The sequence below is a fragment of the Diplotaxodon limnothrissa genome, linkage group LG18 (assembly GCF_057381915.1).
Source record: "Diplotaxodon limnothrissa isolate DT_005_m linkage group LG18, D_limnothrissa_male_GT1.1, whole genome shotgun sequence".
In the NCBI taxonomy this organism is placed as follows: Eukaryota; Metazoa; Chordata; class Actinopteri; order Cichliformes; family Cichlidae; genus Diplotaxodon; species Diplotaxodon limnothrissa.
In genome coordinates, this window is record NC_140613.1 from 1,912,752 (window position 1) to 1,924,985 (window position 12,234).

At 46.6% G+C, this 12,234-nt stretch overlaps 1 protein-coding gene across 5 annotated transcripts in view; it reads right to left on the reverse strand.

Annotated features, from left to right (window-relative positions):
• The window catches only part of dlg1b (discs large MAGUK scaffold protein 1b), a 100,017-nt gene extending 89,468 nt beyond the window's left edge, over positions 1–10,549 (reverse strand). For all 5 annotated transcript variants that reach the window (XM_085377385.1, XM_085377386.1, XM_085377384.1 and 2 more), the window contains exons 1-2: positions 9,831–10,549; positions 6,276–6,407 (exon numbers count right to left, since the gene is read on the reverse strand). In XM_085377385.1, the coding sequence (XP_085233511.1) occupies positions 6,276–6,407; positions 9,831–9,849 (151 nt within the window). In that variant the 5' untranslated portion in view covers positions 9,850–10,549. The remainder of the gene's footprint in view (positions 1–6,275; positions 6,408–9,830) is intronic.
• Positions 10,550–12,234: the final 1,685 nt, after the last annotated feature.

A 12,234-nucleotide genomic window follows, 5' to 3' on the forward strand; every position in this document is an offset into this window, starting at 1 on the left:
AAGATTAGAGGAAGTGTGACGGAGGACTAACAAAAACACGTCACAGGTTTAATCCTCAAATACTCAGCAGCTCACTTTGTGTCACAGATAAGATGTTTCATAAAATGTCTAAACTCTATGAAATCAATTATGGCCCCTCAACAAAGATCTGACTCGGTGGTCTCTCCTCCCCATGGATATGAGTAATAGAATAGAAATAATTAAAATGAACATTCTGCCACAAATTCTCTCTCTCTTCCAGTCACTGCCCCGGAGATACCCCAAAAACAATTTGACGAATGGGATAGATGGATCTCACGGTTCATCTGGAACAGCAGAAGACCGAGGGTCCAGTACAGAACGTTGCAACTGAAAAAAGAGACGGGAGGGAGAGCTTTGCCGTGCTTACAAGATTACTATTATGCTGCACAACTGAAACCCCTGGTAAACTGGTGTTCCCCGAATCATGAAGCTAAATGGAAAACCATGGAAATTACTCAATTAGACTTCCCATTACAGTCTCTTTTAGGAAATAAAAACCAAGCTGAAAATTTTTACAAAAATTTGAACCATTTGACCCAGTTCACCCTGAAACTACGGTTCAGGGTAGTGAGGAAACTACAAATAGAAGAACAGGCTAGGACCTTGAATTGGATAGCTTATGACCCAGAGTTTGTGCCTGCCAGGCTGGATGGGACCTTTAAACAGAACCTTTAAACTGAGAGGAATTACTTCTTTTTGTTCACTAGCAACAAACGGGGGATTTCAAAGCTATAAAACTATTTCAGATACATACGGATTGGCAAAGCATGACTTCTATAGATACTTGCAAGTTAGAGACTATTACAACAAGACGTTACTATTCAGAGATGAAAACGAATACAACCTAATTCATATCTTTCAAGAGGCATACAAAAAAAAGTACTCTAAAAAGTTGGTCTCAAAAATATACGGAAGTATACAAGCCTCTAAAAATCACTCTACGTTGTATATTAAGCAAAACTGGGAGAGAGAATCAGGCTCACAAATATCAGAGGACAGCTGGTGGGGAATATGTGAGTCTCAGGCTACCACTGCAAATTCAAGGTCCTTAAGAGAGTTTGGTTGGAAAAATGTTGTGATATTTTTTATCACTCCTAAATTCACAGCTCGGCAAACAGGCTCACAGAGCCAGGGCCTATGTTGGAGAGGTTGTGGAACCCCCATGGCAAACCATTGTCATGTCTTCTGGGCCTGCCCAAGGATCCAGCCATATTGGGGGGAGGTGGCCACAAAATAGTCGGGATAAAAATAGACTATTCATTTGATACGTTGTATCTTGGCAATTTACCTACGGCGCTTCCACATAAAGATAATTATTTATTGAAAATACTTTTGGCTAGCAGCAGAAAGGCCAAAACCCGAAGATGGCTAAAGGCTGACCCTCCAACTCGGGCCCAGTGGTTTGGGATAGTGGAAGAAATTTTTGGAATGGAAAGACTTACTTTTGTCCTTAGACTTGAGCTTGAGAAATTCAAGAAGCTCTGGGAAAAATTTATTGTGTAGTCCTTTTGTACTGAACAATTAAATATTACCATGATGTAAGTAGATACTAATGTTGAGACTGTGTATGTCTTCCATGCTGACCTAAAGTTTTGTATTCTCATACTGTAAATTAATAAATTTAAAAAAGATGTTTCGTAAAAACAGACTTTACTCGGGCTGCTCGTCCAGCCATCGTCTACCACAGTTTACATTTCACTTCCTATTTTTATATCCAAGCAACAGAATGATGTCATCTCCTTACTCTTATTTTGAAAGTTCAGCCCTTAGTCATTCTAGCCCTGCACTTCCTGTCTAGTGTTTGCCTGTCCCAGCAGTCTCAGCCGGTCTCTGGTTGGTTGATCCTCGATGTGATTCAGGTTCCTCTTCAGAGTCTCGCTCCATGGTTGGGCGTGCTCAGCTCCACCTTGGACTGGGACCATTACCCTCTCTTCTTCTCTGCCTGCAGCAGGCACTGGTTGGTGAGCCGCTACACCGACCAGAACGAGGACCCCCAGCTGCATGACGGAGGAGCTGGAGTTCATCACAAGATGAGGCGGGTTTCAAACGAGACACATGAAGACGAGGAAAACTCTTCTGATGCCATAAAGACTCAAACATCATCTAATCAGCCACATCTTCCAGCTCCTCTGGACGTGCAGAGCGACATACAGGACACATGATCTCTGTCAGTCCACCTTAACAGGCTCCTGTTCAGCTCATCTCTCTAAGAACACGAGCTCATTTCTGCCTCTAACACCGGCCATTATTTCCTCCTCTTTAGGAACATCGACCAGGAAATCAGCACCTCTGCCTTCACACTCAGCTCTGTCTTAATCACAGCGGATCAGGAGAGCGTCCACCAACCCGCCTCTACCTGAGGCAGCAGCTCATCCCCGCCCTGGAGCAGGGACTCCACCCTTTTCAGACTGAAACCACGACCACAGACTCGGCCTCTGCTTCACACCTGAACACAAACATCCTCAGAGGAGCTGGAGGTGATCGCACGTTGAGCACCCAGCAGCGACGAGACCACCTCCACCCACTGAATGAGAAAGTCGTGAGCGTGGCGTGACTCGGCTGTAAGCTGCAGAGCAAACGTGCAGGCGGAGGACGCAGGAAGGCAGGATCCAGGCCAGTGATGATCTCCACTCATGTATTAGTGATGAAGACAGAGCGGCGCTGCAGGACACGCAGGACTGAGGGAAACGAGCCGCCGTGCTCGAATTATACTTGAGGAATATTTACACCAATCACACGACAGCATTTCAGCTTCCTGCTGATGAAAGGAGGAAACACGGAGGAGGAACGATAGACTAATCTGTGACAGTTTTCTTTCCTCGTGACACAAAGATGGTGATGCTCGGCTTCAAACTGAACGCTTTTGTCTGCTGCTTTATGATAAGGAGGTGAAAGTGCTGTCCAAACTGATGCAGCAGCAGGACACTGAGGGTGACCTCTACAAACAGCTTGCTCCTGCCCACTCAGAGCCGTGTGAGCCGACAGAAAGGCAGCACCGAAGCCTGAAAGTTTAAAAAGTTAAAGCGAACGTCCAGAAAGACTTCCTGTTGTTGCCGAGTCCCGGGGCACAAACACACTCAGTGTTTGAGTCTTTCAGCGAGTCGTTCCTGGGAAACTCAAACACATCGGACCACATTCCTGCTGCTCGGCGTCCGTTAACCCTGCAGCTGCTTCTGCGTTTACTCGGAGAGTCCCGTTAGCCGGCAGCGAGGCGACAGCCAATCAGAGAAACATGACGCTGGCAGAACATCAGAGAAACGCAGACATCTGCAAACCTGCAGGGCGACTTCTGCTTCGCCGTAATTACAGAGGAGAGGCGAACAGTTAAATAACAGATTTGTTGTTTTTCTCAATGAAACGACCGTCTGCAGGAAAAACTAATCGATATTCACAGCAGAGGCCGACACGCTGGTGCACTGTGGAGAAACACGTCCACGGCCAGGAGCTCAGCCGTCTCATTATCACAGCCTGACAGCTGATTATGTGAAGCTCGTGAGTCACGTCAACCTGGCGTCCCTGTGAAAGACGTGACACACGCACACTTTGGGTTCATCCATGCTGGATGGACGGAGGAGGCGTCGGTGTGACACGGTCAATCTAAACTTTGATGTTCGGACTGCGAACAGAAGCTGCTCAAGAACCAAACCCACGTTGTATTAACTGTGATCTGTGTTGTGTGTCTGGGCTCGGTCACTCAGAGCTGAGCTCCTGCTGCTCCGGCCGAGTTGGCTCAGAGTATCAGGATGTGACTCCGTGGAAAACCGACGGACAAAAAGCAGGTTTGGTTTAGTTTAACAGGATCTCCTCGAAAATTAGAGGGAACCCAGATGATCCTGAGGGCAGGACGCAGGGAGTCGGGCACATTTCACAGCTTTCGCTCTACACGGATTTTCTTTTTTTAATCAAAGGCTATTTTCATCATCTCGAGCCAAACTGAACCACGAGTGCACGTGGACTTTTTGGGAGAGGTGAAGGAGCGGCTCTGTGATGGACAGAGGTGCCTTTCAAACGAAGCAAAATACGAGTTTTGTAACAAAAAATAAAAAATGTTCCCGCAGCACAGAGAGTTATTGTTTTGGAGCCAAAAGCGACGATGTCACCGCGATTCTTTCACACGGGTCATCAGAGGACTGAAATCAGTCGTTAAGCTCTTCATCACACAGTTGAAGATGTATCAGCACAAAGCTGATGACACAATAAGCATAAACATCTTATCAGCCGACAAGGTTTCAGTGCAGCATCAGTCTGTTTGATTTCATCGCTTTGCATAATGTCAGGATGAAATGAATGTGGACACGTCTCAGACTGCACTCGGCTGTCAGCACTCAGTTTTCAGGGTTTAGTCGCAGCTAAATTGTTGCAGGTCGGCTTGTTAAGGTGGTAAATTAGCAACAATGCAGAGCTGATATATGATGACCCTGATCCAGTAAAACTGTGCGAGTCTACAGAAAACAGCTCTGCACACGAACACAAACTTCACGGCCTCTCGCCCCACTGTGACGCCTCACAGCAGAGGCAGCCACGAGTCACGAGGCCGTTTCTACCCTACAGACCCACAAACGTGACGAGGTCAGAGGTCACCTGCAGGTGGAAGCACATTATCGCTTCAGTGATAATTATCATGTGATATTTGACTTTAAATAAAGGATTTAATTAGTGGTTTTCTCCACATTAGAGCTCAAAAATCAACTCCGGTTACGTGGACGTGGTCAGAGCGGTCCAATCAGACGCGGTGTGTGAGGGATGCTGTTCATGTGTGGCTCACATTTCATTCGTGTGTAATGTTTTGGGTCTACTTTCCTCAGCGAGCGGCCGCAGCGCGTTCATTTAACTGCAGGCCAGCTGACTTGGACACGAACGAGCTGCACATGTGCAAACGATGCTGCGAGGACCCAACACTGATCTGCATTGTTGCTTTGCTCCTCCCGTCCGTGTCGTTCTGTCTCTGACTTTCACCCGCAGAGCTGAATCAGAGCTCAGGGAAACGTCACCGTCAATAACGGTCTGCGCCGCCAAAAACATACAGAGACATGATGTCAGGTCCTCACAGACCGACTCAGCTGTTTGATATTTGTTCACTTAATAAAACACAAAACAACAAATCCTTTAAAAGCTCTTTGTTAGTGGAAACCTCAGCGTGACTCATCAAACAGCTCTGACACTGAGGAGGACAATGAACGTGGCAAAAGTGCCTCCATAACATCATCATCATAATAATGACAACAATAATATTAAAGGATTGATGACACATCAGATGGCAAACAGACACTGAAACATCTTCAGATCCATGATGTAAACACACATTTTTACACAACATGTGAACAAGAAATACCAAAAATACCCCAAAACTCTTCCCAGGTTTGGAAGCCCACCATAGACCCAGGTCCACCAGAGCTCATCTTAATATTTTTAGATGCTGTAGAGACATTTTTGGGAGTAATGTTATACATTACTACAACCGTTATATCGGAAATTTTAATACGATGTAACGATTAAGTCCACCAGTAACTAGATAAATTGCAAAAAAGTGCAATAAACTACAACAAAATTGAAAATCGTTGTCCTTACAGAAACTTCAGAGGTTTATCCCTCAAACCTGTAAATGCAAACGTTGCACAAAATAGTTTCCAACAACAGGAAATTTATTTTCAGCATCTTCAGTTTCATTTTTGAGGCAAACTCATTTTTATAAACTGCAGCAAAAACTAAAATGAACATTATTGTGCACAATTTGCAAAGAAAAAAGAAAAACAGCATGTGCATCAAAATAAACCAAAAAAAAAAACAATGAACAGCTGATGGGATCAGCAGCGCGCTTCTGGATTGTGATGTTTTTGATGTCACAAGCGCTTTTTATGCGATTTTTGCAAAGCCATATGTAAAAGGAAACTGCGACCTGGGACAAGTTGAATGCATGTTATGCAAGTACAACTCCTCCGGTTTCATATGCAAAAAAAAAAAAAAAAAATGATTGCGCTAGCTTATGTGCTGTGTACACAAATGGGAGCGTGCGCGCTTCGATGGGCTTAAAGGGTTAAATAACTCTGTGGTTGTGTCACCTACAGATAAGCTCAGTGTTCTCATGTCAAGATTGTGACAAACTGCTGAAGTACAAAGACTGCTTCTTGTGATGTGAAACCTTTATCAGGCCAGGTCCTTATTTTCCAGGGTTATGTTCCAGGACTAGAGACGTCCTGTTTCCAGGATGTGTGGTAACCGTGTGAGGTGTTCTGTGGTCAGAGAGGCGACCGTACCTATGAGAGCCTGGAAGAGATTGCTCTGGAAGATGTCGATGACCCTCTGGATGGAGTGTCGGAGCTGCCGGTCCTCGGTGTGGTTCAGCTTGGCCCGGTACTGCTCCAGCAGCTGCAGCGCTCGCTGTGCGTCTGTACAACAGGAGGAAGCAGCGAGAGAGGTGAGCCGGGGATACGACAGAGCCGAGGCTCAGCGACTAACGAGGACTGATCTGAGACGAGATGGCAGCAGAGGGCCGCTTCAAACCGTCAGACGGGCACAAATAATCCCTCTGTGCTGAAACGCTGAGCTGCACTGGCAGCCAGCACGCACCGGGAGAGGGAAATAATACTTTAAAAATCCAAACATGCATGCATTTAAGACTGCGGGCAGGTTTTAAAGGAGTATAAATGAGTTAAAGAGGCCTCTCCCCAGCGGATAAGTATAAAGGTCAGAGTATCAGGCTCGGCTCAGAGGGAAGCATTAAGGACAGATTTACTACATGTCTGCTGCTGACAGTCACATTCAGACCAAAGCAAATCTGATAAAATGATTAAGCTGAAAGTAGTAAATAGAAAGTCGCCTCAAATCATGACCCGAAGGCTTCATTCAGAGCTTTGTTTTAAATTCAAGGCTTCAACTAAACATCATTTTAATGCAGATCATCGTCCAATAACACCGATCGATCACAGACATGCAAACAGCGTAACATCGCTGCAGCTGGACGTGGAGAAGATTCAGGACTTTGACTGTAACCCTGTTGGATGGTCACATTTCTGCTGGTTTACTTGTTGGTGAATCAGCTTTAAATAAAGGTCAGTGTGTGACTGCAGCACGGCAGCGAGAGCGTCGGCTCGGCACCCAGTTTCAGGAAGTCAGAACCCGAAGGAATCTACCGAGGTCGTTATTGTTGAGCGATGTCATGTGACTCTTACGACTTCTAATTAACTGGATCATTTACAGGACAGAAGAACCTCACACAGACAGCTTCCTGGACAGTTATGCACACAGCGACACATTTACCATCACATTGTTGTTTCTACCATCATTAACCTGCTCTCTCACTTTGATTCATGCCTGCTGCTGATTGGCTGTGAGTCTCGCCTGTAAATAAAACACACAAAGCCCGAGGAGGCGGCGCGTTGGGCCTCTCGCCTCCGTCAGCACTGATTTAGATGAATTGGCAGTTCGCTGCGTCCTGCTTCTGGTCTTGGTTTCATTATTGTTGTTTCAAGCCTAATTTAGGCAAGAAGCCTGAATCCTTCGGCTCACGCTGGAACCAGCAGAGAAAACTCCGACTAAGACATAAAACCATCAAAACCATAAAACAACGTGGAGCTGGAAGTGCTGGCGGCAGGCTGCTGGTGTCGCAGTCGGTCACAGAGAGGACGCTGCACCGGAAACATGGTTGTGGTTGCTTCGTCACGTTGGATTGGTCAGTTTAGGAATACTATTTTTCCCGTCTCCAGGCCTGTGTGACTGAACGGTTTTATCGATACGCGTTTGAACATTCAGCCATCACGAAAGTGACGTGATGAAAGAAACACGATGTCGATAAATGTCCCCTCGCTCACGAATGTTCGAGTGTCTGTAACGATCCTGATATCTGCCAAACGTGTGTCTCAGAGACTCTGCCAGCATTAAACTGCCCGAAACACAAAGCCTCGGGGTCCTGTTCACTGATAACATCCAGGAAGGAACCAAGTCTACGTTCACAAAGCGTCAAAAACTGTCTAACTCAAGCTCAGAGCGAATGTTTCACTGAATGAAGACCTCTCGAATCAAAGACACCAACTTTAATAACTTTATGGTCGAGAGCTTTAAGAAATAAAGCTTTTCAAGGGCTGCTGAAAACCTGCACACACGCCCGAGTTAGAAGGTGTAACACTGTAGCTGAGGTGGAAAGCCACAGATCTCATTTTAAAAGCCACATTAATTGAAAGTATGAACTTGAAATACAACATAAAACATAAACCAGGCGATTTGTGTCACAGCACAGAAGACATTTAATATCACACTCCTCCGTCTTCTGGTTTATTAGGAAGTGAAAGTTTGAGACAGATTGTGACGGCCTACAAACCCTCAGCTGACCTGATGCTTCAGCCTGATACGCTGACCTCACAGCTGACCTCACAGCCCACATGTCAGTTTCTAAACAGCAGAAAATTACCTCAGCCAATTAACAGCTTTAAATTAAATTCTCTCCGTTAGTGTCGGTCTTTGAGGTTTGACCCAGATCAACATATCTGCGCGCGTCGCTGTGAGCGCTAAAACGTGGAGCTTAAATACACGATGGTGAACGCTGGTGCGTTATGTGGTGTGAGGTACAATGGAAGCTGCCAACTTTAAAAGACTTCATTTAAGTATCAGCTGATGTCCTTCAGCTGCATGAGGTTTGTCAAATATGTGGCCCGAGGACCAGAATGGACACGGTCCTATTCAAGACAGTGATTAACAGCTCACACTTTCCAATAAAACACACGTTTTATGTCCGTGTCGTTTCACTCAGGAGTGGGTGTGTGTGGATTTAATATTTCTATATTTAAATATTTGTTAAAGGCACAAAATGCTGCTGTTTGGTTAGAAAATCTCCACCGGTGAAGGTTTTTAATGCAGAGGGACAAATACAGCAGTGATGTCTTCGTAGTTCAGGCTTTTACACTGAATAAAAGCAACGTTTTTTAAACTGCAGTGGTTTTGCTGGTGCAGCCCACCTGAGCTCAGACTGGGCTGTACCTGAACTGCAATCACTGAAACACTGAATACTTTGTGCAGTGACTCATCCACACTGATGGCACAGTTTAGGTTTGTTTTTGCAGTTTGCAGAAAAAAAACGATCATTAAAATGTTTCTTGTCTTTTCATACTGAGGGAGGCTAAACATAATTACTATGGATAATTAGGAGGCATTTGACGCACCATTTGCAAGGCTTTTGAAATTATCTTTATTTTTCCTGGGATTAAAGTGGAGGTCTCCGTACTTATGAATGAGTTCACTAAATGAGAACATTTTTCTAAATTTTTACAGTTCATCTAGTTCATGAAATGTGCACTTAGCGCTGGGAACGAGGTGAATCTTTCATTGACTTAAATAAGTGGCTTTTCTTTAACTCACTGCCTCCACCGCCCCGGGCACAATCTTTATTTTTCCCGGGATAACAGTACAGTTATACACGGTTAATAACGTGTAAACTAACTCAGAATATTTTTCTAAATTTTTACAGTTCATTATATTCCTAAATCGCGCGCTGACTGCTGAGGACGAGGTGAATATTTTATTCATATTAGAGTTTATTTTTAGTTCTCCACACAAGGTGCCCCATTTACAACTTGGTTAGCAGCAGTGGCTAACCGGCTAGCTCCTACTTTAACTGACTTCACCTGACTTGGCACGGCTCCGCTCAGCTCAGCAGGGCCAAAGCGAGCCGTGTGGGCCGTGTTCGGCTCGTGTGGCGTGTGAGCCGCTGCGTGTCCCGTGTTTGTTCGAGTCCTGTGTGTCTAAGCGAAGGAGCAGCCGGAGTTTGAACGGCTAGCCTGCTAGCTTGCTAGTTAATATGTGAAGTGAAAGCGGCTTACCTTTCTTTCTCACTGGCATGGTGGTGGTCTGGCTCGGCTAGATCCGCCTCAGCCGCATGCAGTCCTCACACAGGACGGTTTTTGTTCGCGGTTCCGCCGGATAAACCCGCCGCTGTCACCGCTCCAAGTCAGGGCTGAAGAAAATCCCTCCGAGCCAAAAGCCCTCCGGACGGAGCGTCGGGGGGCAGACTGGCACAACAACAGCGAGCCTCCGGGGACGGCTCAGCCAGCAGTCCCGCTAACAAGTGAAGCTCCGCTGAGCTGCCGACTCTCACAGATGTAGTTCCCCGCCGGAGAGGCTGTGTGCGCCGGCGTGCACCGCGCAGGCTGACTCTGGAGCTGGCTCCGAAAAGTGCAGATCTGGCTCGGACCGAGCGGGACCTGCAGTGTGCCAAAGTCCGGGAAACACCCGCTGCTGTGCAGGCGGCGCATGCATGAGCTGCCCGCTGCTGCTGGGTGGAGGAGGAGCGGCTCCGGAGCGCTGCGGGTTCGTCCAGAAATAAAAAAACTTCAAAGCCAGGCTGGCGGCACACCTACACTCACTTATCCCGCACTGGTCCGCACTGGTCCGCACTGGTCCGCACCGCTCCGCCGTGTCCCCGCCTGCGACGTGCACTCGTGTCAAACTTCTGTGAAATCCCTCCTCCCTCCTTTTTCCTCTTTTCTTCTTCTTCTCCTTCTCCTCTCCCTCTCCAGCACCTCCCCAGGTCTACAAATTCCCAAACTTTCCTCCAAAATGGCGACTCAGGGAGCTGGAAACGTAAACCATGTGATTTCCAAAAGCCTACCCCTCCGACCTGCCGCCCAATCATGCAGCTCACCTACAAGGCCAAGGAGGAGGAAGAGGAGGGAAGGAGGCAGGGAAGAGGCAGCGGGGGGGATAAACTTTGTGAAGGGGGGGAAAGTGAGAGGAAGGAAGAGGAGTGAAAGTTGAGGAAAGCAGAGAGAGGTGACAGGAGATGGAGGTGAAAGCGGGACAGATGGATGAAAACACAAAGTCAGGCTTCTGTTTTTATTTAAACCAAATAGAAACGAAAACAAACACACGTGGAAAACAATGAGATAAAGAAAATGTAGATCATAGGAAGGATTAAAAATAAATCAGCTGAAATAAGAGACGAGAATTCAAAACGCCCCGAGGACTCTCACTGTGTCTCCTTTGTGTTCAAGGTTTAATTATAACCTGGTAAAACTGGCGTTTTGTCCATCGAGCCACTCCTGTATTAGCACGAGTCTCTGAAGGCGTGGCACACCTTGGTTTGGGCAGCTTCTTATTGGACGACCCATTTACCTGCATCTGTGAACTCACTGATGCTCAGAGAGCCTGAAGCATCTGCAGCGGCTGCTTCAGGCTTCTGTGTTTCACTCAGTTCTCACTGAGTTCAGAGAAGAAGGATGAATGGATGCTGTGTGCAGATGGCATGTTCTCCCTAACATGTGCGCTCACTTACATACATGTTAACAACCCCATCAGGCTCCGTTAGCCAGCCTGTGCTTCACATGATGGGCTCCACCCTCCCGCAACTGATGAAGCTGTTAAAACAGTGGATGGATGCTCCAACTGCCCAAACACAGTCCACAGGTCCAGGTCAGGGGTGAGCTGAGGTCAAGCCTGTGTCGCCATCCAGCTGTCAATCAAAGAGACCACGCCCCCAACAATGCAGGTTTATGACTTAATACAATTTAAACAGGTGAGTTATGGCAGTACAGGTGTTACGAAGCGGAAGTACTGAAACCGTTTTGTATCAGGCTGTAAACACGTTTATTTCTGCTCTAAGTTTTTAACATGACTCCATGCGGACTCACTGTTGGAGCCTCTGGTGGACGTTAGAGGAACTGCAGGTGTTGACACGGCGCTCAGCAGCAGCAGTGATCCAAACACGATCACTGCTGAGTCCAAACAAACAACACGGCAGCTGCCAAAACAACCCGGTGGACGACGCCGAGAGGGTTACGTCCATATTTAATGTGGTTGTAGCGCCAGTGGCGAGGAGGTCAAGTGTAAGTCCCACTTTGCTGTTGTTTGTATTATTTTATTTCTTAGTAATTTGTCCTAAATAACCTGAACGCATCAGGCTGACCCCACTTTGAGCTCATACAGTGGCTTACTGCACCGCACTCACACTGACCTTTACAGCACAGCTCATTTATTCTCTGAGTGCTAATGGACACTGTGAGTCACGGCTTTCCCAAAGAGAGCATCAAAAAAGAAAAGGGAGAAAGGAGAGAAGGCAACGTGATGGAAGGCTTTCTGAAGAAAGAACAGCGAACAGGCTAAGGATGGTCTGGCTATCAGCAGCTGTGAGATCTGCTGACATCAGGCAGCCTTCAGCTTCACTGTCTCCAGACCTGCTCTGAGGTAACGGGACATTTAACATCACAGCGACAGCACTTCCTGATTCAA